General features: G+C 43.9%; 1 protein-coding gene across 1 annotated transcript in view; it reads right to left on the bottom strand.

The window, feature by feature from the left end:
• LOC140914485 (musculoskeletal embryonic nuclear protein 1) overlaps positions 1–26,201 on the bottom strand; it is a 120,862-nt gene that overhangs the window by 52,077 nt on the left and 42,584 nt on the right. Inside the window, exon 2 of the mRNA XM_073352404.1 lies at positions 645–693. Coding sequence (XP_073208505.1) covers positions 645–693 — 49 coding nt within the window. The remainder of the gene's footprint in view (positions 1–644; positions 694–26,201) is intronic.

The raw sequence follows: 26,201 nt of genomic DNA, 5'->3' as shown, positions 1-26,201 counted from the left end.
GAGACTAACAAATTTATTAGAGCATAAGCTTTTGTGGGCTACAGCCCACTTCATCAGATGCATAGAATGGAACATATAGCAAGAAGATATATAAATATATACACACACACACGTACAGTTAAGTTGGAAGTTGCCATACAAACTGTGAGAGGCTAATTAGTTAAGATGAGCTATTATCAGCAGGAGAAAAAAAACTGTTGTAGTGATAATCAAGATGGCCCATTTAGATAGTTGACAAGAAGGTGTAAGGATACTTAACTTAGGGAAATAGATTCAATATGTGTAATGACCCAGCCACTCCCAGTCTCTATTCAAACCCAAGTTAATGGTATCAAGTTTGCATATTAATTCAAGCTCAGCAGTTTCTCGCTGGACTCTGTTTTTGAAGCTTTTCTGTTGCAAAATTTCCACCCTTAAATCTTTTACTGAGTGGCCAGAGAGGCTGAAGTGTTCTCTTACCAGTTTTTGAATGTTATGATTCCTGATGTCAGATTTGCGTCCATCATTCCTCATGTATTCCCTTAAGTCTGACTATTAAAGTGCTTTCTCATATTATACATTATATGCAAGTGATCATTCTTTCATTTTCCATGAGCTGAACATCTAGGATATAAAAAACATTCTAGGAGCTATTAAAGACTTACCATATCCTCCAAGGACGTCTTTCATGCTTTGGTTCTCTGAAGCGTTTTACTGAAAGAAAATTGAAGACAATCAGTGATTCCCAATGTAACAAAAATAAAAAATTAAGAAGTAGATCAGCATATGGAGGTGTAATATTAATTTATAGTATTGAAGTTCTTTATTCAGAAACATGCTTCAACATATCAAACTCCTAGGGACAGCCACATAAAGAGCAATTGGTTCATGGAGGATAGGTACATCAATGGCTATTATCCAAAATGGTCAGGGACGCAACCTCATATGCTGGGTGTCCTAAACATCTGACTGCCAGAATCTGGGACTGGACGACAGGGAATGGATCACTCAATAAATGCCCTATTCTGTTTATTTCCTTTGAAGCATCAGGAACTGTCCACTCTAAGACAACAGGATATGGGCTAGAAAGACCACTGGTCTGATCCAGAACGGCTATTCTTATGTTCTAAGCTATCGACTTCTTTTTTCAGTTGCAAGGTTTTCTCTACTTTGATAATCAACTATTACAGATTTTTATCATGTGCAATTACTTAGATTCATAGATATTAAGGTCAGAAGGAACCATTATGATCATCTAGTCTGACCTCCTGCACAACAGTCCACAGAGTCTCACCCACCCACCTCTGCGATAAACCTCTCACCTATGTCTGAGCTACTGAAGTCCTCAAACCATGGTTTAAAGACTTCAAGGAAAAGAGAATCCTCCAGTAAGTGACCCATGCCCCAGAGGAAGGCGAAAAACCTCCAAGGCCTCTTCCAATCTGCCCTGGAGGAAAATTCCTTCCTGACCCCAAATATGGTGATCAGCTGAACCCTGAGCATCTGAGCAAGATTCACCAGCCAGATACCCAGGAAAGAATTCTCTGTAGTAACTCAGATCCCACCCCATCTAACATCCCATCACAGGCCATTGGGCCTATTTACTATGAATAGTTAAAGCTCAATTAATTGCCAAAATCATGTGATCCCATCATACCATCTCTTCCATAAACTTATCGAGTTTAATCTTCAAGCCAGATAGGTCTTTTGCCCCCACTGTTTCCCTTGGAAGGCTATTCCAAAAGTTCACTCCTCTGATGATTAGAAACCTTCGTCTAATTTCAAGTCTAAACTTCCCGATGACTAGTTTATGTCCATTTGTTCTTTTGTCCACACTGGTACTGAGCTTAAATAATTCCTCTCCCTCTCTGGAATTTATCCCTCTGATATACTTATAGAGAGCAATCATATCTCCACTCAACCTTCTTTTGGTTAGGCTAAACAAGCCAAGCTCCTTGAGTCTCCTTTCATAAGCCAGGTTTTCCATTCCTTGGATCATCCTAGTAGCCCTTCTCTGTACCTGTTCCAGTTTGAATTCATCCTTCTTAAACATGGGAGACCAGAACTGCACAGAGTATTCCAGATGAGGTCTCACAAATGCCTTGTATAATGGTACTAAAACCTCCTTATCTCTACTAGAAATACCTCGCCTGATGCATCCCAAGACTGCATTAGCTTTTTTCACAGCCATATCACTTATTTTCATCATCCTGGTGTCCTTAGTTATGGTCATTCATCCAGCAAATAATAATCCTTAATCTAAGGTATCTTGGCTGGTTCGGAAAACACAAAACTTAATGCAGTTGACTTCTTCTGCCCCTTGCTACTTTGAAATAAATAAGTCAATGTATGCAGTATAAAGCATAGCTGTGCAGAACAAAGTGTTTAAATTGACAAGACTAGAAACAGAAAGCATAAGAATTAGTATAATTCACAGGGCAAAGGCAGTCTACTCCTTGCTTGACGAAGTGTACTTTTATGGCTGGATAGTTTTGATGATCTTTGTGTAGCTTGCGTTACTCAAAATTAAAGCAAAAAGCAAAACGTGCTTTCACATCAGACAAGTCCTACACAAAAGAGAGCATTTTAGTGCCATTTACTTCCTACTTATAAAAAATCAAGTATTGAGTGATGCCAATTATATAAGCCTACAAAAATAAACACGAAGGTAAATCGTTCACCCCTTGCACAATCTGTAATGCAATCAATAAGTGCTCTTCTGCTGTAACCTTGAATTACTAATTTGTTATGTGTGTCTAGATCAGTGTTTCTCAAATGCAGCCACCATGGCTGCATATGTACACCAGGGGCATTTCTTGCAACCACAGCCTCCTGGGCAGTGATGGGGAAGGGGGAAGCAGTGGTCCCTCCCCCAGGGCCACCAGCAGGGGTTGGACCCTCCTGCCCTGAGACAAATGCTGGAGGAGCCAGCAGGTAGTGAGTTCCCCACCTTCCTCAGGACAGTAGGGTTGGGCTCCAGCCCTGGAGTGGTGGGCAGCAGGCTCTGGCCACAGAGCTCCAACCCCTGGGTGAGGGGCTCACCTCCCCACATCGCCCTTGGCCCCCACCAGCCCATCATGCGTTCCCCCTCGTCCCCTATTTCCCCCCTACCGACCTTCCCATCCAAAGCTTAATTTGTCCCCAGGCTTGCCAGGACTAAGTCAGTCTGCTGCTGTGAAAAGTGATATTTGTATGTTTGTTAATATCACTTTTCACAGCAGCAGACTTACTAGTGAGCAAGTCTTTTAAAAAGAGCAACCAAAAAAGCAAAACAAACAATAACAAAAAACACAAGAACCTGCAGAGCACCTTATTTGTGTTTCTATTCTGTTTAGGTCCCGTAAAGAACAGAGACAACTGTACAGTATTCTTATTATTGAGTCTGCAAAAAGATTTAATAAATTACAAAGATTTGGACGCGTGTATGTGCATATTTATTTGTTTTTCCTGAAGTTAAATATTTCAGGAAAAATGATCAGCAGGGCTCCCAGCAAGAGTTGGTGGTCACACTTTGAGGCCACCAAAAATTCTGTTGCAAGAACCACTGGTTCTAGATACTACAGATGTCAGAGATAGATACAGCACACCCAGCAGCAGTGAATGATGGTGTGAGAGGAGAATAGAAGGAATTAGTCAAGCTTTGTTACTTAGAGAGATCGATTGTGGGGAAGGAAATGGAGGTGACTGGAAGATAATGGATCATTTTAGTTAGATTTAGAGAGTCAGTCAGTCACTCTGTTAGCTAATAAAGCAGAAAATAGCAAGTTAACACATTAAGGGTAAAGTCTCAGATAAAGCAAGGAAATTTTGATTTAGTCTACCATAGTGCAAAATTCACCTCACAAATAGGACTCCCACATGGAGACCATATGTATTGCAATACTTAGATACAAGAGGGTTATGCGAAGATGCCATCAATATCCTGGCTAGCCAGATTGCTATTGCATGTCAAAGTCTAGGAATCAAACAACCCTAATGCATGGAAATATTGGAAACAAACTTCACATTTCATTTTTTAAAAATAAACTATACTAGGGTATTTTTAGTGGTATGCTATGGATTTAAATTAGAACTAAAACACAAATGACTTTGCTAGGTTAGGTTTGTTTGCATAACTCATTCACAAATTTCAGGGATTTGCACTGGGTTTCTGGAAAATGAGGGAGGTGTTTAAAAAAAAAAATTGTATGCCTCTCAGGTTATCTGATATTAACCTGCCTACATGCCAGGAGTTAAATTAAAGGAGGCTATAGAGGGGGGAACCCACAGTTCTCCCATTTAGGGCAGCCTCTGGTATACATCTTCAAATTTGCGAGATGCTACTTTCAGGTGCCAGCAAACTTAACAGGATTTGTTTTGCCAAGGCTGAGATCATAAAAGACCGTAAGCAGCTAAAATAGTTCCCCTGGCAGCAAAGGAGAGGGAACTGGTCACTGGGATACAAGGCTGACATACAGACTAGGAGAAAAATAGGAGCTGCAGGCAGGTAGTCTTTAAGCAGGGTCTTAGCATCTAGTCCTAAAAGGATAGGTAAGATCCATTCAGTTAGGCCTCAGTTATTTGTAGCCTTTCCTCTGTATGCTTTGTACCTCTGAGGAATGAATAAGTAAGGCTACAATTCTGTCACGGATTCCATGACTTTCCAGAACCTCTGTGACTTCTTCTCGGTCAGCCCCGGGCCCGCCGGAACAGCTGACCAGCAGCCAGCCCCAGGGCTACTGGAACAGCAGTCGGAGTTGAATCAGCTCCTCCCAGAGGCTGGAGCAGCAGCAAGCCCCCTCACTCCCCAGGTATTTTTAAAAAAAAGTCAGGGACAGGTTGCGTGCTTCTGTGAATTTTTGTTTATTGTCTGCGACCTGTCCCTGACTTTTACTAAAAATACCTGTGACAGAAGATGAAAATACAGTTATCTCCCTTTTCGTAATGGTTGTTCTTTGAGATGTGTTGCTCATGTCCATTCCATTCTAGGTGTTTGCGCACCCACATGCACAGTTGTCAGAGATTTTTGCCTTAGCGGTATCCAGAGGGTCAGCTGTGGCGCCCCTGAGTGCTGTGCTCATGTGCTGGCATATTAGGCGCTTCCGAACCTACGTCTTCTCAGTTCCTTCTTGCTGGCAACTCCGAAAGAGGGGTAGGAGGGTGGGTAACAGAATGGACATGAGCAACACATCTTGAACAACAACAGTTAGGAAAAGGTAGGTAACTTTTTTCTTCTTCGAGTGCTTGCTCCTGTTGATTCCATTCTAGATGACTTGCAAACAGTATCCTCGGAGAGGGGGCGTGGAGGTCATAGTCTAGCAGCTTGCAGCACTGCTCTAACAAAGCCAGGATCGTCCTGGGTCTGCTGGGTAACTGTGTAATGGGACGTAAACGTGCAGACGGACAACCAGGTGGCTGTCCTGCAAATGTCCTGGATAGGCACCTAGGCTTGGAAAGCTGCTGCAGAGGCTTGCGCCGTGGTTGAGTGGGTGGTTACAATTGCCAGGGGTGGCACTTTTGCCTGATTGAAGCAGCAGTGAATGCAGACAGTGATCCAAGAAGAAATTCTTTGAGTGGACACCAGACGACTTTTTATCCTGTCAGCCACCGTAGTAACAACTGTGTCGACTTGCAGAATGGCTTGGTCCTTTCAGTGTAGAAGGCTAGTGCTCTCCTGACGCCTAGGGGATGCAACCTACACTCCTCCTCCAACTTATGCAGCTTTGGGGAAGAAAAAAAAAAAAAGACAGGTATCTAAATGTCCTGGCCCCTATGAAACTGAGACCACCTTGGGCAGGAAAACTGGATGTGGCTGCAGCTGGACCTTGTTTTTGTAAAAGACGACATGGGGGGATTTCCGAGGTAAGCGCAATAATCTCAGAGACCCGGTGGGTGGATTGCAATCAGAAACGCCACCTTCCAGGGAAGGAGAAGGAGAGAGCAGGAAACCAGAGATTCGAGGGGCGGGGGGAAGGAGGTCCAGTGAGCCGTGACAGCACAAGATTCAGGCCCCATGGAGGAATGGGGTTCCTGATGTGAGGGCAGAGGCACACAAGGCCCTTGAGGAACCTGGCAGTCATGTCCTGGGTGAAAAGACAGTTACCTTTTCTGTAACTAGTGTTCTTCGAGATATTGTGGAATAGACATGAGCAACACATCTCTAAGAACACCAGTTACAGAAAAAGTAACTGTCTTTTCTTCTTCGAGTGATTGCTCATGTGTATTCCACAATAGGTGATTCCAAGCTATATCTGTTGGAGGTGGGTAGGAGTTCACAAATTCTCGGGATGGAGTACAGCCCTGCTGAACCTGGCATCATCCTGGTTTGGGAGATGATCTCATAGTGCGAGGTGAACGTGTGAACCAAAGACCACGTGGCAGCCTTACAAATGTCCTGGATGGGGACGTGGGCCAAGAAGGCAGCTGATGTGGCTTGCGCTCGAGTCGAGTGTGCTTTCACTATCAGTGGCGAGGGGATACCCTCCAGATCTTAACAGGTACGGATGCACGAAGTGATCCGGTTTGAGAGCCACTGAGTGGAGACCGACATCTCATGTGCTCAGCTGAGGTGATGAACCGTTGCGAGAACTTTCTGAATGGCTTGGTCTGCTCGAGGTAGAGAGCCAGAGCTTGTCGTGCATCAAGCATGTGGAGACGGCGCTCCGCACTGGATGCATGGGACATGGGGCAGAGGACCAGTAGAAAAATGTCCTGACCTGTGTGATAGACGGAGACCACCTTTGGGAGGAACGCTGGGTGTGGGCAGAGTTGGACCCTGTCCTTATGAAAAACTGCGTATGGAGGCTCGGAGATCAGGACCCTGAGCTTCGAGACCCGCCTGGCCGACGTGATCGCGACCCGGAAGGTCACTTTCCACAACAGTGGGACCAGGAGCACGTGGCTAGCAGCTCAAATGGGGACCCCGTGAGACGAGCCAACACCAGGTTCAGGTCCCACTGAGGGACCGGGGGCCTAGCATATGGAAAAAGATGGTCCAACCCCCTTGAGGAACCAGCCAGTCATAGCATGGAAGAATACCGTGTGACCCTGCACTGGTGGATGGAAGGCCAATATGGCTGCCAGGTGCACCTTGACTGATGAGGGTGCCAGGCCCTGGGCTCTAAGGTGGAGAAGGTAGTCCAGGATAAAATGGATTAGGGTGGCCACCGGGGAAACGCTCCGCTCATCCACCTATCTGGAGAATTGGGACCACTTTGCCAAGTAGGCATGGCGTGTGGAGGGCCACCTGCTTTCTAGGAGGATGCATTGAACCTCTTCTGAGCACGTCCTTTCCTCCCTACCTAACCACTGAGCAGCCACACTGTGAGGTGGAGAGCAACTAGGTTGGGGTGGAGGAGGCGGCCCCGGTCCTTGGAGAGCAGGTCCGGGCGGAACGGCAACAGCCACGGTGGAGCAACCGCCAGGCCTGTGAGGGTTCCGTACCAATGTTGCCTGGGCCATGCCAGAGCGATCAGGAGGACCCGGACCTTGTCTGTCTTTACTTTTTCCAGGACCTTGCTAATCAATGGGAACCGGGGGGAAGGCATAGAGAAACTGGCCTGACCAGGACAGGAGGAAGGCACCAGAGATAGCACCCCATCCCAGTCCCCCCCCCCGGAACAGAACAGGGGACAGCATATGAAGATTACCTTTGCCCTGTCCTGCGTACTCTGTGAAGGTGTACAACAGAGCTCCCAACCATGGGAGCAGAAAAGCGTCTGACAGCGAGCCTTTGGTCGATCCCCAAATCAAGCATTTCCTGTTCTACCTGGACGCGAGCAGGTCCACCTGAGGAGTCTCCCATCTCTGGAAGATGATGCTGACCACTCCTGGATGGAGGGACCACTCGTTGCGAGATGAAAAGGTCCTGCTGAGGTGATCTGCCAAAGCGTTCCTGGCCCCGGGGAGGTGTGCAGCTATGAGATGGATGTTGTTTTCTATACAGAAGTTCCAGAGCCTGAGGGCTTTCTAGCAAAGGGTAGATGATTTGGCTCTGCTCTGCTTGTTGATATAGTACATAGCTGCTGTATTGTCCACAAGGACCTGGACCACCCTGCTTTTTATGTGAGGTAGGAAGGTTTGGCAGGCCAGGTGAACCGCTCTGAGCTCCCTGGTGTTGACGTGTAGGGAGCGGTGCTAGTGGGCCCGTCAACTTCGACCATTTCTTCAGTGCTGGCAGGGGGGGAAGGGTTCTGGGCGGATTCTGGTGCTGGCGGTGCGCTGCGCACCGATGCCCAAGTGCCAGGTGTGGAGTCCAATCGAGAGAGCTCCGAGGCAGGATGATGAGCAGCCTCCATGGGGAGGGCCCTCACACAAATATCTCATTCCTTTTCAGTTCGAGGGCAAAAGTTTTTGCAGATCCTGCATTTGTCCTTTCTGTGGGAGTCCCCCAAACACTTTAAACAGCTGTCGTGGGGGTCACTAATAGGCATTAGCTGGCTGCATGATGAGCATGGCTTAAAGACTAGGGAACATGGCATGCTCTGCTCAGAGGTGAAGTCCCAGCCGGGACTCTAACTCTCAAACTACTACTCTAACACTTAACTTAATGGTCTAAGTACCTAACAACTAAAAACAAAGGAGATGGAACAATGGATTGTAAGAACCATTAACACTCTTGTGATGCAAGACAAGGCGTTCCGATCAACCGACAAGGGTGGTAAGAAGGAACTGAGAAGGTGTAGGGTCATGAGTGCCTAATATAACAGCGCATGAGTGCGACACTCAAGGAGGTGCCACAGTCAACCTGATAGATACCGCTAAGGCAAAAATCTCTGATGACTGTGCACGGGGGCACGCACACACCTAGAATGGAATCGACATGAGTAACCACTCAAAGAAGAACTTAACCTTATGAATAAGTAATGCTTTGTTTCGAAGGCAGTTTGTGTACTTGCAAATGGATGCTGCCAAGGGCTCCTGAAGGGAAACTCTTGCAGGTGCCAAAACCAAATTGGACCTGTGTGATTAACATGGTTGGGAACCAGGGCGCTGCAGCCCAGAGATTCAGTCCTAGAGTGCCTGGACTGTGTGATTTCACCTTTAGTGAGGTGCAGGAAGCCAGGCCTGTCACCTAAGGGATGCATTTGAGAAATAATAGAAGGGGTCCTAGCCACAGTTGGCCCTGTAGCTGTGACAGTGTCCAATCAATGATAACCACTGAGATTCCACTGGGTATATCATATATGCTACGTCAAGAAGAGTGCTAATGTTGTGTCAATATTCAAAAAGGCCAAGTCTATTGATGCTGATGACTATTGGTTGGTTACCTGACATCAATCCAAGGCAAAATAAGGGAAAAGCTGATACAAGATTCGATTAATAAAAAATATGAATCAATCATAGAATCATAGATTTTAAGGTATATTTAATTCCAACTGACAGTTTTCTGGAAAATAGATCTTGTCAAACAAACCTGATGTACTTCTTTGAAGTGCAAAAGTAACTGCATTGATGTAATATTGACTTTTGTAAGGCATCTGACTTAGTACCACACAACATTTAATTAAAATATTAGCACTATACAAGATCAGTCAAGCACATGTTAAATGTATTAAGAACTGGCTAAACAGATCTCAAGAAGTAGTCAATGGGGAATCACTGAATGGGGGGGTGTTTCTATTGGCGTTCCACAGGGACTGATACCAGGTCCGATGCTAATCAACATTTTCATCATGACCTGGAAGTATAAAATCACTGTTAAGATTTGCACATCATACAGATTGGCTGAATGGCAAATAATGAGGAAAGGGAAGTCTCATAGAATTATCTGGATTGCTTGGTAAACTGAGCCCAAACATTTAATACAGTCAAATGCAAGGTACATCTAGGAACAAAAATGCAGGCCATACCTACAGAATGGTGATTGTGTCCTGGAAAGTAGTGAATAAAAAGGATTGTGGGATCATAGAAGACAAGCAACTCAACATGAGTTCCCTGTGCGATGCTGTAGCAAAAAGGGTTAAATGTGATCCTTGTATAAACAGAGGGAGATTTTCTCTTTGCATACAGCACTGGTGAGACGGCTCCTGGAATACTGTGTACAGTTCTGGCATTCACATATTTTAAAGGATGTTGAAAAATTAGAGAAGGTCCAAGAAAAAGCCACAAAAATGGCTCAAGAATTGCGGAAAATGCCATACAGTGAGACAAACTGACTGGTGACGATTACAGTCAATAAGTACCTTCATGAGGAGGAAATACTGGGTGCTAAAGGGCTCTTCAATCTAGCCAAGAAAAGCATAGCAAGAACCAGTGGCTGGAAGCTGAAGGCAGATAAAGTCAAATTAGAAATAAGGCACAACTTTTAAGTGAGGACAATTATTGATTGGAACAAACTATCAAGGGAAGTGGTGGATTCTCCATATCTTAATGTCTTTAAATCAAAACTCAATGCTTTTCTGGAAGGTATGCATCAGTCAGGTACAAGTTCAGCTGTCATTTAGCTGTAGGTCAGACAGTACGCCAGTATGTTGAAATAGGCTGCCATTTCTAAAGCCTAGAGAAACAAGGTTAATCAAACAATAATGCATGCAGATCTTTTCCATGCTTTTATAGCTTAGGAACTATTGAAAGAGTGCTGGTTTATGATCCAACAATATCCACCTCATGTAAAATTTCCTGTACATTAAGAACCACCATACAGTAAGATGCTCAAGTTTGTAACCTCATGTCTTTGAAATAATTTACAAATATAGTTTCTAGAGGTGAAGAGTCAGGATTTCATACTTGGATTAAAACTAGCAATTTGCTATCCTCTTTCAGAATTTTTACAACTTGTCATAGCAGAGTGCTAAACTATATTGACCTCCCTGTAATATCACCATTAAGTTAAGAATTGACAAGAAAAAATGAGTGAACATTTAGGCAGAAGGCAAAGTTTTAATAACAAGGTGTGCTAGTACAGAGTTCCATATGTGCAGAGCCAGCATTAATGTAAAACACTTGTTAAAAAGTGACATTCATCTAGGTTAACCAGTATGCTGTTAATAAAAAAGTCTTTTCAGAGCTATCATGGATTATGAAATCCAGTGTCACTTTTGTGAAATACCAGAAAGCCACAGCTAAAATAACTAAGCATGGACTATAAGAAACTTATTTTGAAGTTCGCAGAAAATTATTCCTTTTCTGCAAACATGAGGTAGAAATTATACTGATAAATGACTCATTTTGAAAACACTGTCCAACATTAGATTTTGATCCATTATTTTCATTATGGATTTTTGAACACTGTGTTGGGTAAAGCATCCAAAAGGAATCAATCCAACAGTGAGTATTTGATAAACATTTATTTGAGCTATATCAGCATCTTATCTGAGGGCAAAGACTTCAAGATAAGCATACTCCCGTTTGGTCACTGTCTTTTGAAAAATGTGCCATTTCATTTGAGTCAATATGGATCACAATGAAAAAGCTTACTTTGAAAACTTCTAGAGATTTAGTTTGTGGATTCATGTGTGGTGTACAGTATATTAAGCTACTAATTCACACAGTAAGAATTCTGGCCACAGATTTACTGGGGCAATCTAAATACTATTAATTTTAAAGTCTGCTAAACTGTTTAATCCATAATGGCTCATTTGAAGTCCAAGTGACCTGAGATTGGACATCTCAGACTCAGACTTTAAGGACAGAAGGGATTTATCATGATAATCTAATGTGACCTCCTGTGCATGGTAGGCCACACAACCCCACCCACCCACTCCTGTAACAGGACCATAACCTCTAGCTGTGTTACTGAAGTCCTTAAATATTGATTTAAAAACCTCAAGTTACACAGAATCCACTATTTACTCTAGTTTAAACCTGTAAGTGACCTGTGCCCTAAACTGCAGAGGAAGGTAAAAATCTCCCCAGAAGGTCTGTCAATCTGACCTGAGAGAAAATTCCTTCCTGACCCCAAACATGATGATTAGCTAGACCTTAAGCACATGGGCGAGGCCCACCAGACACATACCTGGCAAACAATTCTTTGTAGTAACTCAGAATCCGCCCCATCTAGTATCCCATCTCCAGCCATTGAACATATCTGTTAATAGCAGTTGTGGATGGGGCATATGCCATTGTAGACAATCTCATCAGACCTTCCCCCCTATAAATTTATATCAAGAACACTCTTGAAAAAAAGTTAGATTTTTTGCTCCTACTATTCCCCGTTGAAAATTGTTCCAGAATTTCACTTATCTGATGGTTAGAAACCTTTGTCTAATTTCAAGCCTAAACTTATCAATAGCTAGTTTATAACTATCTGTTCTTGTGCCAGCATTGGCCCTTAACTTAAATAACTCCCCTCCCTTCCTGATGTCTATCCCTCTGATATATTTAGAGAGAGCAATCATATGTCACCTTGGCCTTCATTTTGTTAAGATAATCAAGCTGAACTCCTTAAGCCTCCTCTCATGAGGTAGGTTCTCCATTCTTCTGATCATCCTAGTAGCCTCTCTCTGTACCTGTTCCAGTTTGAATTAACCTTTCTTAAATAAAGAAAAGGAGTACTTGTGGCACCTTAGAGACTAACCTATTTATTTGAGCATAAGCTTTCGTGAGCTACAGCTCACTTCATCAGATGCATACTGTGGAAAATACAGAAGACGTTTTTATACACACAAACCATGAAAAAATGGGTGATTATCACTACAAAAGGTTTACTCTCTCCCCACCCCACTCTCCTGCTGGTAATAGCTTATCTAAAGTGATCATTCTCCTTACAATGTGTATGATAATCAAGGTGGTCCATTTCCAGCACAAATTCAGGTTTTCTCCCCATCCCACCCCACCCCCACACACAAACCCACTCTCCTGTTGGTAATAGCTTATCTAAAGTGATCACTCTCCTTACAGTGTGTATGATAATCAAGGTGGGCCATTTCCAGCACAAATCCAGGGTTTAACAAGAACATCTGAGGAAGGGGGGAGGGTAGGAAAAAACAAGGGGAAATAGGTTACCTTGCATAATGACTTGGCCACTCCCAGTCTCTATTCAAGCCTAAGTTAATTGTATCCAATTTGCAAATGAATTCCAATTCAGCAGTCTCTCGCCGGAGCCTGGAATTTGAAGTTTTTCTGTTGTAATATCGCAACTTTCATGTCTGTAATCGCGTGACCAGAGAGATTGAAGTGTTCTCCGACTGGTTTATGAATGTTATAATTTTTGACATCTGATTTGTGTCCATTTATTCTTTTACGTACATTTGGGGACAATGTATACCTTCAAATCAGCGGCACTGCTATGGGTACCCGCATGGCCCCAGTATGCCAACATTTTTATGGCTGACTTAGAACAACGCTTCCTCAGCTCTCGTCCCCTAACGCCCCTACTCTACTTGCGCTATATTGATGACATCTTCATTATCTGGACCTATGGAAAAGAAGCCCTTGAGGAATTCCACCATGATTTCAACAATTCCCATCCCACCATCAACCTCAGCCTGGTCCAGTCCACACAAGAGATCCACTTCCTGGACACTACAGTGCTAATAAATGATGGTCACGTAAACACCACCCTATACCGGAAACCTACTGACCGCTATTCCTACCTACATGTCTCCAGCTTTCACCCTGACCACACCACACGATCCATTGTCTACAACCAAGCTCTGCGATACAACCGCATTTGCTCCAACCCCTCAGACAGAGACAAACACCTACAAGATCTCTATCAAGCATTCTTACAACTACAATACCCACCTGCGGAAGTGAAGAAACAGATTGATAGAGCCAGAAGAGTTCCCAGAAGTCACCTACTACAGGACAGGCCTAACAAAGAAAATAACAGAACGCCACTAGCCGTCACCTTCAGCCCCCAACTAAAACCCCTCCAACGCATTATCAAGGATCTACAACCTATCCTGAAGGATGACCCAACACTCTCACAAATCTTGGGAGACAGGCCAGTCCTTGCCTACAGACAGCCCCCCAACCTGAAGCAACCACATACCACACAACAGAACCACTAACCCAGGAACCTATCCTTGCAACAAAGCCCGTTGCCAACTGTGCCCACATATCTATTCAGGGGACACCATCATAGGGCCTAATCACATCAGCCAAACTATCAGAAGCTCATTCACCTGCACATCTACCAATGTGACATATGCCATCATGTGCCAGCAATGCCCCTCTGCCACGTATACTGGTCAAACTGGACAGTCTCTACGTAAAAGAATAAAGGGACACAAATCAGATGTCAAAAATTATAACATTCAAAAACCAGTTGGAGAACACTTCAATCTCTTTGGTAGCTCGATTACAGACCTAAAAGTGGCAATTCTTCAACAAAAAAACTTCAAATCCAGACTCCAGCGAGAGATTGCTGAATTGGAATTCATTTGCAAATTGGATACAATTAACTTAGGCTTGAATAGAGACTGGGAGTGGCTAAGTCATTATGCAAGGTAACCTATTTCCCCTTGTTTTTTCCTATCCCCCGCCCCCTTCCTCAGACGTTCTTGTTAAACCCTGGATTTGTGCTGGAAATGGCCCACCGTGATTATCATACACATTGTAAGGAGAGTGATCACTTTAGATAAGCTATTACCAGCAGGAGAGTGGGGTGGGTGGAGAATAAACCTTTTGTAGTGATAATCACCCACTTTTTCATGGTTTGTGTGTATAAAAATGTCTTCTGTATTTTCCACAGTATGCATGTGATGAAGTGAGCTGTAGCTCATGAAAGCTTATGCTCAAATAAATTGGTTAGTCTCTAAGGTGCCACAAGTACTCCTTTTCTTTTTACAAATACAGACTAACATGGCTGTTACTCTGAAACCTTTCTTAAATGTGGGAAGTCAGAACTGCACACAGTATGCTGGATGAGGTCTCACCAGTGCCTTGCACAATGGTGGTAACACTTCACTATCTCTACTGGAAATACCTTGCTTGATGCATCCTAGGATTGCATTAGCCTTTTTCATGGACATATCAAATTTGTGGCTCAGACATTTTGTGATTGACCCACACACCCAGGTGTCTCTCCTTCGTTGCTTCAAGTTGGTAATGAGCATGACTTTGCACTCTGCACTATTAAATTTCATCCCATTTCTATTACTCCAGTTTTCATGGTTGTCAAATCTTCTTGTATGATATGCCGGTCCTCTTCCATATTGCCAGTATCTTCCAACTTTGTCTCATCTGCAAATTTTATTGTGCCAAAGGCATTAATGAAAATGGCCAAGGGCATTAATGAAAATAAGAATGGCCCAAGACCAAACTGACAGTCCACCTTTCAGCATCACCCATTGCGGTCTCCTCTTAAATCTGTTCCTTCCCCACCTTTCAATTTCCATATTAATTCCCATCTTCTCCAACTGAACTAAATTTTCCTGCCACTGTCCCCAAACCCCTCAGTACTCTTATTAAAAAAGATGAGGCAAAGTATTCGTTTAGGTGTTGGGCCACACCTAAATTATCTTTAGTCTCCACCCCATCCTCAGTGTTTAGTGGTCCCACTTCTTCCTTCCTTTTTTAGTTTTTATTTATATGGCTAAAGAACCATTTAGTATTGATTTTAATTCGCTTTGCAAGGTCCAATTCCGCTTGGCTTTTGGCAATTCTCCCTTTATCCCTATACTTCCTGACCTCCAAAAGGTAGGTTTTACTTGTTGATCCATCTCCTCTTCCATTCCTTCTAGGCTTTCTGCTTTTTCTTAATAACCTGCTTGAGATGCTTGTTCATCTCAAAAAGTTCAGCCTGATTTCAGAGGCTGTAGAATTCATTCATCTTATTAATTACAAATCCAAGCAAGATCATAGAATCATAGAATATCAGGGTTGGAAGGGACCTTAGGAGGTCACTTAGTCCAACCCCCTGCTCAAAGCAGGACCCATCCCCAGCTAAATCATCCAACAAAAGATCAACAGTGACACAAGATTACCGGATAGTACTGACTGGGTCCATGTGAAACGAGTTTGTATTTTCAGTCCAGCTCCCTACAGACAGATGTTCACACCACAATTATCACTATTCAGTAGTCAAACAATAAATGTGTACAGAGAAAGAACCATCTTTTCATTCCTTGAATTAGTTCTTCAGATCAGAGTTGAAGTACATTGACTACTGTAATGTGGAGAAAGCTTGCATTGCTGCTTCTCAGGTTATAATTGTGTGAATAACTTAAGCTTCAACTTCTGACACAGAAAGTCAGGCACTTTCCCCAAACACTGCATCACTTAAATATTCTGCTAAATGAAGTATTATAACAACACTTGTGCTCTATCACTCGGCAAAGTAACACGTTTCTCTCACTAAAATGGCTACCAATTCATTCTTCTCACTATCTCTACAAGAAAAGCAGTAACAAAAGCAGACACTGCCAGCAAACAGGTAAAGATGTAGTTTGCCATTGCATTCCCTTATCCCATTTACTTCCTTAGGCAGAATTAAACAATCCAATTTTCCCACAGTTTCTATGCACCCACAATAACTTAAATCAGTGCATAGGAGAAGGAGGAAGAGAAAGGACCACAGAAACATGAACACTAATTCTGGACGCAAAGTGTAAAATATGACCTGACAGTAACTGTTGAATAGTATTGATTAATGCCCTTCACATGACTGATCCTTTATGAGTTGAAGTATTTAAATCAGAGAATTCACATTTTTTCACTTCATGAACATAGATCTGTTGAACTCGTTTTCCTTTTATTACTTTTATTTACTTTTCCTTCTATTCTCAGATCAGTATTTTGATTCTGTAGCATTCTTATGAATACAGTGCACATATACAATCCTGTCTTTAAGAATATATGCTTTTCTAGAGTTAACAAAACACTTAGTCTCTCTAGAAAAGTGTCCTAATAGTGCAATAAAGCATACTGATGATAGCTAAACAATGTAAGAATACCTAATAGTCTAACTGCTCAACTACTATATGAGAAGGTTACTCACCTTGCAGTAACTGAGGTGCTTTGAGATGTGTGTTCCTGTGGTGCTCCACTCCTGGTGACGGTGTGTCCTGGTGATCGGAGATCTTCAGTAGCAGTGCCTGGTCGGGACGGACGCACTAAGCTGCTGTCTCGCGGCATTGTTAGAGTCTGCCTGAGTGTGCGCATCCCACGCTCCCTTAGATTCCTTCTCTACCGTACAGTTGTCTGATTAGTACTCCAAAGTAGAGGGGAGGAGGGTGGGTAGTGGAGCACCCACAGGGACACATCTCGAAGAACCTCAATCACTCTCATTCTTAGAGTGCTGTCCCTGTGGGTGCTCCACTCCAGATGAACATGAAGCAGTACCAACTATGGTTGGTGGGATTTTGGAGTTGCGGCTGTAATAACGGTAGACAGTACTTGTATGGCCTACTATGGCATCTGCTGTGGTATCCTGTGTGATAGAATGAAAGTTTGGCGAGTGTGTGGTCAGATGTCCACATGGCTGCCTTGGATATGTCGGTAATAGGTATGTTGTGGAGGAAGGCAACGGATGTATACATTGCACGGATAGAATGAGTCCTGACACCCTCGGGTGGTTGAGCATTCCAAGTCCATAGCAGGATCTGATGCAGTCAGAGATCCACTTGGAGAGTCGTTGCTTATATTATAGCATCGCCCTTTGATCTCTCAATAGTGGAGACAAATAGCCAAGGGGATTTACAAAATGGCTTAGTTCTCTCAAGATAGAATGCAATTTCCCTTCGGACATCGAGGGTATGTAATGCCACTTTCTGTGGAGTCTTACGAGGTTTGGGATAGAATGCAGGTAAATGTATTGGCTGGTTAAGGTGGAACGCAGACACCACCTTGGGGAGGAATTTGGGGTGGGGTCGCATCGTAAGCTTGTCTTTAGAGAATATCGTTAGGGAGGGTAGGCCATCAGGGTGCTTATTTCACCGACCCTTCTCACTGATGTTATGGCGACCAAGAATGCTACTTTCATAGACATGTGGCGTAGGGATGAGGTAGCTAGGGGCTCGAAGGGAGGTTTCAGGAGACCTCTGAGAACTAGGTTGAGGTTCCAGGAGGGTGCTGGTGGATGAATCTCAGGGTAGAGATTTTGCAAGCCTGTGAGGAAGTGTTTTATGGTGGGGTGGGCAAAAAGTGAATATCCATTCAGCGGGTCATGAAAGGTGGTGAGGGCTATGAAGTGCACTCTGATAGAACTGAGCAAGAGCCCGTCCTGTTTTAGTTTCAAAAGGTAGTCTAAGACATCAGGGAGGGTTGCGGTCTGGGGTGTTGAGCGTCTGTGGAAGCAACATACAGAGAAGCATTTCTACTTTTGCAGCTAAGTGTTATGAATGGAGTCCCTTCTACTGTGCAGGACGACGTACTGGACCTGCTCCGAACAGGCTAATTCGTGGGTTTGAAACCATGAAGGAACCATGCCGTCAGATGGAGTTTGTGGAGCTGCAGATGGAGAAGCTGACTGTTGTCCTGAGAGAGCATATCTGGTCTGCTGGGGAAAGTCCTTGGAGGACAGATGGACATGGCAGCAGGTAAGGGTACCATGTCTGCCTGGGCCAAGCTGGGGCAATAAATATGTCCCTGGCCTTGTCCTCTCTGATCTCGCGTAGAACCCTGTGTATCAGTGGGATCGGTGGAAAAGCGTACACGAGGGATTTGTTCCACAGAATTAGGATGCAGTTCCAAGTCCTGCTCTGGAGCAAAATAGATCGCATTTGTGGTTCCGAGATGTGGAAAACAGGTCTATCGATGGGGTGCCCCAGTGGGAGAAGAGCTGTCAGAGTATCGTGGGATGCAATTCCCTTTCGTGTTCCTCAGAGAAGTATTTGCTGTTGTGACACCCAGGCAGGTAGGAAGCGGTGATTTCTATGTGATGTTGTATGCACCAATTCCATAACTGGATGGCTTCTGTGCCTAGAGATTGCGATCGTGCTCCCCGCACCTGTTGATGTAGAACATAAATGCTATATTGTCTGTCAGGACCTAAATGGATTTGTTCCTTATGATGGGGAGAAAGGGAAGGCAGGCATACCTGACTGCACTGAGCTCTAGAAGATTTATGTGCAGATGCGTCTCTGATAGGGACCAGTGGCCCTGTGGTCCCCTAGGTGCACTCCCCAACCTATCAGGGAAGTGTCCATGGTGAGCATGAGAACTGGGGAGTGTGGCTGGAAGGGGACACCTGTGCATAGGTTCTCTGGTTTTGTCCACCATTGTAGGGAGACCAATACGTTACCTGGGGGAGTAAGTGTCATGCAGAAGCTGTGTCTGCTGGGTTTGTAGCTGGAGGTGAGCCAACCCTGAAGGCAACTCATGTGCAGGCTGGCATATTTGACGAAGGTGGTGGCTGCCATGTGACCAAGAAGCCGTAGGCAGGTCTGTGCCTGTGTTCTGGGATGAATGGAGAGCGTTCATATGAGATGTGTAATAGTGAGGAATCTGTTGTATGGGAGCGAGGCTCTGGTTTCAACTGAGTCCAGGTAAGCGCCAATGAACTCTATCTGCTGTGTGGGTATCAAGGTGGATTTTTGGAAGTTTATTTGCAGGCCTAGACCGTGGAAGAGGGAGATGGTAAAACGCGTTGCTTTTAATGTCTCGTCATATGAGCCGCCTTTGATAAGGCGGTCGTCTAAGTAGGGGAAAAGTATAATTCCATGCTTGCGGAGGTGGGCCACAACTATGGCTAGGAGAATACTCTCGGTGCTGTGGAGAGTCCGAATGGAAGTACTCTGTATTGAAAGTGGTCGTGTCCGAGTGTGAATTGCAGGAAGCATGTGTGTGCTGGATGAATGGATATGTGGAAATAGGCATCTTGTAGACAGAGGGCTGCGAACCAGTCCCCTTGTTCCAGCGCGGGTATTATCGTGCCCTATGTGACCATCTTGAATTTCTATACATGCACAAATTTGTTCAGTCAGCGTAGGTCCAGTATAGGCCTCCATCCCCCGCCATTCTTTTGGGTGAGAAAGTAGTGGGAGTAGAACCCTTTTCCCCAGTGTTGCGTTGGTACAGGTTCCACTGCACCTAGCTGTAGAAGATGAGCCACTTCTACGTGAAGTAGGTGTTCGTGAGAGGAGTCCCTGAAGAGGGACGGGAGAAGGGTGGGCGGGCAGGATATGAAAGGGATGGAGTAACCTGACTGAACTATTTCCAGGACCCAGCAGTCCTGGGTGACCTGTTGCCTGACACAGTGGAAAATCTGGAGGCGGTGGCCAAATGGGAAAATAGGCAGCTGAGTCAAGGGGTGGTCACGCAGACCCCCGACCAGCACTTCAAAATTATTGTTTGTTTCCCGATGGGTGGGAGGTAGCTGGTTTTGCATGGTTTTGTCTGTGCCTAGGTGGTCTGGTTCTTGTGAGGTGCCGTGCCTTGAGGCAGATATGACTCCAGTGGAGGAGGAGAATCAGGCGGGGAGAACGCTACCTGCTGCTGCATGTCGTTCTCGCTGTCAGTGAGGGTAGCCAGGTCAGGTGGCGAGAGTGGTTGTTCAAACAGTGAGCGCGCTGTGTCAAGGAGCAGAGAGTCAGGCTCAGCGGCCACAGAGATATCATCCTGATGCAAAGTATCACAAGGGAGCTGTGTTATTCTGGATCTGTAAAAGTGGCAAAGAGTCCTGTGGCACCTTATAGACTACCAGACATATTGGAGCATAAGCTTTCGTGGGTGAATACCCACTTCATCGGATGCATGACGTAGAAATTGCTGCTGGTCCCTGGGCTGCAGGGCGCTGAGTGTGAGCGGCAGCCCGCAGTGACTTTTGTTTAGCTTTAGCAGGAGCTGCAGGCCGTTTGTAGGAGCCCTGCAGAGGTTCCGCGTCTGCTGCAGGAGTGACGGGCAGGCTCGGTGCTGACATTCTTGTCGGCACTGTGGTGGAACACGCTGCTGGCACCGGGTCCATCATTGGTACCGGTGGGACCAGTGCCAAGGAGAGCTTCCCGCTGGGGGAAGTCCGGTCTCCTTGCTCTTGCGCCCCGCGTGAATCATGGCTGAGGTGCTAGGGCAGTCAGAGGCGCCTGCTCTTGGCGCTGTCAGTACTGAGGGTAAAGATCTTGTAGGAAACCCTTTACCCTTTTGAAGGTCTCGCATGGAGACATTGGGGCTTCCTGCCTCTTCACCTGAGAGGGTGAAGCCGCGCTCCCGATCGGTTCCAACTTAGCAGGGGAGCGTGAGGGAGAGGGTTTACTGCCCGTCTTCATAGGTGGCTGCAGAGCTTTCTCCATTAGGATCATTTTTAGCTGCAAGTCTCTGTCACGACAAGCCCTAGTTTTCAAGTTGGTGCAGAGGAGACACTTGGCAAGGACTTGTGTCTTGCCGAGGCATTTCACACAGAGTGAGTGCCTGTCGGACTGCGGCATAGGCTCCTTGCAGACAGTGCGTGCGTCCCAACCAGGCACCGCTACCGAAGACCTCCGATCAGGTGACGGTGCGTCCTGGCGCCGTTGGAGTGGAGCATGCACAGGGACAGCACTCTAAGAAGAGCAATGTTTTCAGTATTCAGAAGAACATAACCCAGCTGTACATGAGTGGATCGTGCTTTGCTCTTGCAGAAGAAGTATGAGTGGTAGACCAGGCAATGGCTGTTACTCTACTATTCATCTGTAATGGGGTCTAAGCTTTCATTGTATAAAAGGCACTGAACTCAAAGAATGTTGTGTTTCAGAAACACCTTCTTAATTAACAATGTCCACTAAGTGGCTTTACCATAACAGAGCCTTTGAAGGCAGGAAAAGCAATGTCACTAGTGGATCTACCTCCCTCTTCTCATTTGTTCACAAATGCCAAGCATAACATCTCTTACCGTGGATATTAACGAACAAAAATTGATACACACCTCCCTCTGAGAGGGAAACTTTGTTTTTTTTATTCTTTATTTATGCATTTTTAGTGGATTATTTTACTGTACTTAGCTAACCCCTCTCAGCTGATCAATGATCCCCTCCCCAGGTGGAAGGGTAGACCTAGACCCCTCTCCTGGCCAAAAAGAGGTGGTGAAAACTCTTTACAAGAGTCTGACCCAGGAAATGAGCTCTCTCTGGAAAGACTGCAGCAGAACAAGATAGATTGGGATTGGGGGAGTGAGGGGTGGGGTGTTGCATGGTGAGCTGTAAGGTGACCAACTTTTCAAAAAGCAAAAGCAGGACACATGCAGAAGCCCTGTCCCCTCAATGGCCTCACGCCTAGCCCTCCTCTTCCCCCAGGGCCTAACCTCCTGCTCCTCCTCTTCCCTCCAAAGCTCTAGCCAGGTTGGATCATGGTAAGAGCCGCCCAGGGAGCCTGGCTCATTGTGGGGAGCCCCGGACCCTACACCTGCCCTGAGAGCAGCCCCTGGCCTGTGTCCCCCCTCCACCGCCCCGCGGTGCACCGCCTGGCAGGAGGAGGGTCCGGGGCTCCCCACAGAGAGCCTGGGAAGCTCTTACTACTGTCCAGCTCCAGCTTCTGGCCAGGGCCTCGGGGGAGAGGAGGAGCAGGGCCTTGTGGTGATGCGGGGCTAAGGCCCAACAGCCTCTCACCCCACCAGGAAGAGGCTAGCACTGTCCCTGAGCATTGGGCAGGTGCAGAGTGGTGCTGCAGGGAATCTCAGACAAATGCTGTCCTGGAGTCATTCGGCCCGGGACCTGAACTTGAATTCTGCATTTCTGGCCTGTCCCATTCAATTTGGGACAGGTAGTCACCCTAGTGAGCTGGGAACAGAGCACAGAGAAACAGGCTGCAGTGAGGCTGAGGAGATGCATACAGAACTGGAAGCTGACCAAGGCAGCAAGAGCTGAGGAACCACATGTGGAGTAGGCTGTGAGTGGCAGGCATTCAGGAGGAAGGTCTGTTCCGAGCTTTGAGGGGGAAGCAGCAGAGAGACACAGTTCCCAGCTTGGGTAAATATACACACACTAAATCAAGCAGAATACCTATGCAGGGGGTCAGGTGGGACTGTACTCAAGCAACAAGCCCAAGCTGCCATGGCCACACTGCTAGTTTGATGGGTATGTCTACTTTGAAATTAGAAACCCATGGCTTGCCCATGCCAGCTGAAAACAGAGTATACTAGTTAGAGAAGTGCATCTTGGTTCAAAGGGTCTGTTTCACAGTTACAGGACACAAAATTTCCAGTTTGGAGCAATTTCTTTGACATGCAGTGATTTAAGATTTAGGAATACAAGAGAGGACAAAAAGTATGCTTAGGCTTAAAAGGACTAAATTTTCATCTGTAAATGTTGGAAAACTTTGATTTTGCTGTACAAATGCGTAAAAAAATATTCCATTAATGAAGGCACATATGAATCTTTAGTGCATCTGGCATGCAAATATCTTGCGACGCCTGCTACAACAGTGCCATGAGAACACTTGTTCTTACTTTCAGGTGACATTGTAAACAAGAAGCAGGCAGCATTATCTCCTGCAAATGTAAACAAACTTGTTTATCTGAGCGATTGGCTGAACAAGAACTCGGACTGAATGGACTTGCAAACTAAAATTTTACATGTTCAACTTTCATGATAAAGAGATTGCACTACAGTACTTGTATTAGGTGAATTAAAATTATTATTTCTTTTTTTTTTTTACAGTGCAAATACTTGTAATCAAAAATAAATATAAAGTGAGCACTGTACACTTTGTATTCTATGTTGTAATTGAAATCAATATATTTGAAAATGTAGAAAACATCCAAAATATTTAAATAAATGGTATTCTATTATTATTTAACAGAGCAATTAATTGCACGATTAATTGTGATTAATTTTTTTAATTGCTTGACAGCCCTACTTAAAACCCATAATTTTGTATAACTGAAAACTTAAAGTAAAAATTGAAAAATGCTTAACACATTATTATTATTCATCAAAATTATAGAAAAATAAAAAATTTAATTCTGCCAAGTCTCAGTGGTACTTCACATGTAGACCCCATGAATGGCATTTGATGCCTATGGCTTCTAATGAAAAATATATCTAGATTCATGGATATACTAATGCGGTACAAATGTACAAAAAATTAGAAGTTGGTAGAAAAGTATAATTCAGCTAAACCACCACACTACACAACTGGTTATACAAACGGGAAAAGGGAAGTTACTAGCGACTTGACAGCCCAATCAATGAACTTAAAAACCTATTTCTGGCAAACTGCAGAATTACAGCAAATTTGCATGGTGCAATATGAATAAAATGAACAGGAGAATTACTGAGCAGCTCAGCCACCACTATAAAAATCGAACAAAATTCCAGTTACTATTCCGTGAAAAATCATCATTATGTAAAGTGAATATGCATTTAGTGCTTGATTTTACGAGATGTTTGAGTTCATACCAAGCCTGGCAATTTCCAGAAGTCCATTTTAATTAGAAATATTAACTATTCACGCTACTCCTAGTAAGAATGATGCACCAATCACTTGTGAAGTTATGAAAATGTCCAATGACTAGCACTGAATAAGGGACTTCCTAAAGGAAATGTAGCTAGCCTTACATACAAAAAACAGGACTAATTGTTTTCACAATAAAACTACAGTAAAATGACAAGGCTTTGCCTAAGGAAAGGAAGGCTAAACCAGCCTGCTCTACGTTTTGTGATTTAGGAAGATCTAATATCCCCTACTCCATGTAGCGCTTTTAATTCTTGGCTCCTCAGAATGAAAGATCCAAGATAACTGGTGTGCTGAAAAACTATGTAAGCACAGTACTATGCATGGGTAAATCTCAAATGCAAGTCAATAAGCACTTCAAACAAGTTCAAGAGCTATTAAATATGATCCTACTGCCTTGCAAAGATGCTGTGAAAGTTTACCAGCCCAGGCACAAAAATCTACTTGCTTACCCTTCATCATTGTTGATAACTGCAAACCCTCCCCCCCGCCACTAATTAAGGTATTTCACTTGTTCATTAAAAAACTAATTACCTAGTTGAATAGAAATTTGTACAGCAGTAGGTAACAGAAGTACTTACACAGACATAAATATAAGGAATTAGTTTAATGTGTAGTATATACCTGCTAAAATTATTTGTAGGCGACTTTAAACTGGTAAATTTCTTCAATTAAAGAATGTAGCAGATTTTTTTGAGAACCATCTGTCAATGGATAGAAAGTTGTGGGCCTTCTATTTAGCTGTCATGGAAATTGCTTTACTTGTTAGTGCTTCCAGCTGTTCTAACAGTTTTTCCTGGCACCTGTATTACCATTGCACTAACTGGGAGACTCACAGCCTTATGTCAGTTGACAGATGGTGCTCAATCTGCCAATTCCCAAAAATGTTTAATAAAAGGGGCAGTCTATCACATATGGTTGAAATCTGAGCATGCTATTCTCTCCGCAGCAGAAATTACCCATATTGAAGATTGTTTGACTTAGCTAATTCTGTACAAAATTTGATAGTGAGTTATCTGGCAATTGGTAAAAATAGAAATATTGTTAATATGTTTACACATTTTATGCTAGAATTCTTCAAAGGAGGAAATTAAGGAACTTTTGCCAAGCAGTAACTTGAGCTGCCAGCTGGACAGAAGTTTGCTGAGAGAAGATAAGAGTTGGAGGCTATTCTTTTAGCTATGGAGTAATTAGCACAGATATTCAGGTTAATTAAACTGTTGTAACAATACATCATTCCTAGAAATAGAATGAGTGACCCAGGAACACTACAGGAGGGATTCAAAGTTACTTCAGAATATGTTATAAATAAGTCACCTTAATTTAAGTTGTGTGGTAAAACTGAACTTTGCAATACTTATGCCAGAAGCTGGTTTCATAACACAGGAAAGAATGAAGGCCCTTAGAATGGGGAATAGGAGAGACAAGACAGTCACTTTCAGACATCAAGTGAGCAAATTAGTACTGTAAATTGCATTTAAGATTGCCCTACCAATAACTCTACATTTTGCTAGCATGAAGTAATTTCCATACATTTTTAAGTTCAAGTTTATGATTTTTTTAAAACACACAGTAAAAGACTTTCTAAAAATGGCAGTTTTCAGAAAGATTCTCAAAACTTGGCCTAGAAACTTGAAGCAAGTTTTGTATGTCAATCCTCAGCCAACCTAGAACTATTTTTAATAAGGTCATTGGGGATAATTCAAGAGTCAAAGAGGAGAAAAGATAAACTAAGAGCTACATAATTCTCAGCAGATGATATAAAATTTATTTTCTAGCCTTACAGACTAAAAAAGCTCCATGGACACAAACAGGGGATCTCATTCAATCTCCTAAATCCAGCGTTCTAGAATCTCTTCCTTCACTTCAAGACCAGCATTTTGTGATTGAGGAAAAAAAAACTACACATGGTTTGTAGTTTTCAATAACCTTATGTAATAGTAAATATATTTCTTACAAGTTTATGTATGAATATTTCTCACCCATTTTTCAGT

This window comes from Lepidochelys kempii, chromosome 7, assembly GCF_965140285.1.
Source record: "Lepidochelys kempii isolate rLepKem1 chromosome 7, rLepKem1.hap1, whole genome shotgun sequence".
Lineage (NCBI taxonomy): Eukaryota > Metazoa > Chordata > Testudines > Cheloniidae > Lepidochelys > Lepidochelys kempii.
The sequence above is the reverse complement of the archived record's forward strand: the minus strand, read 5'-3'. Positions and strand labels throughout refer to the sequence as shown.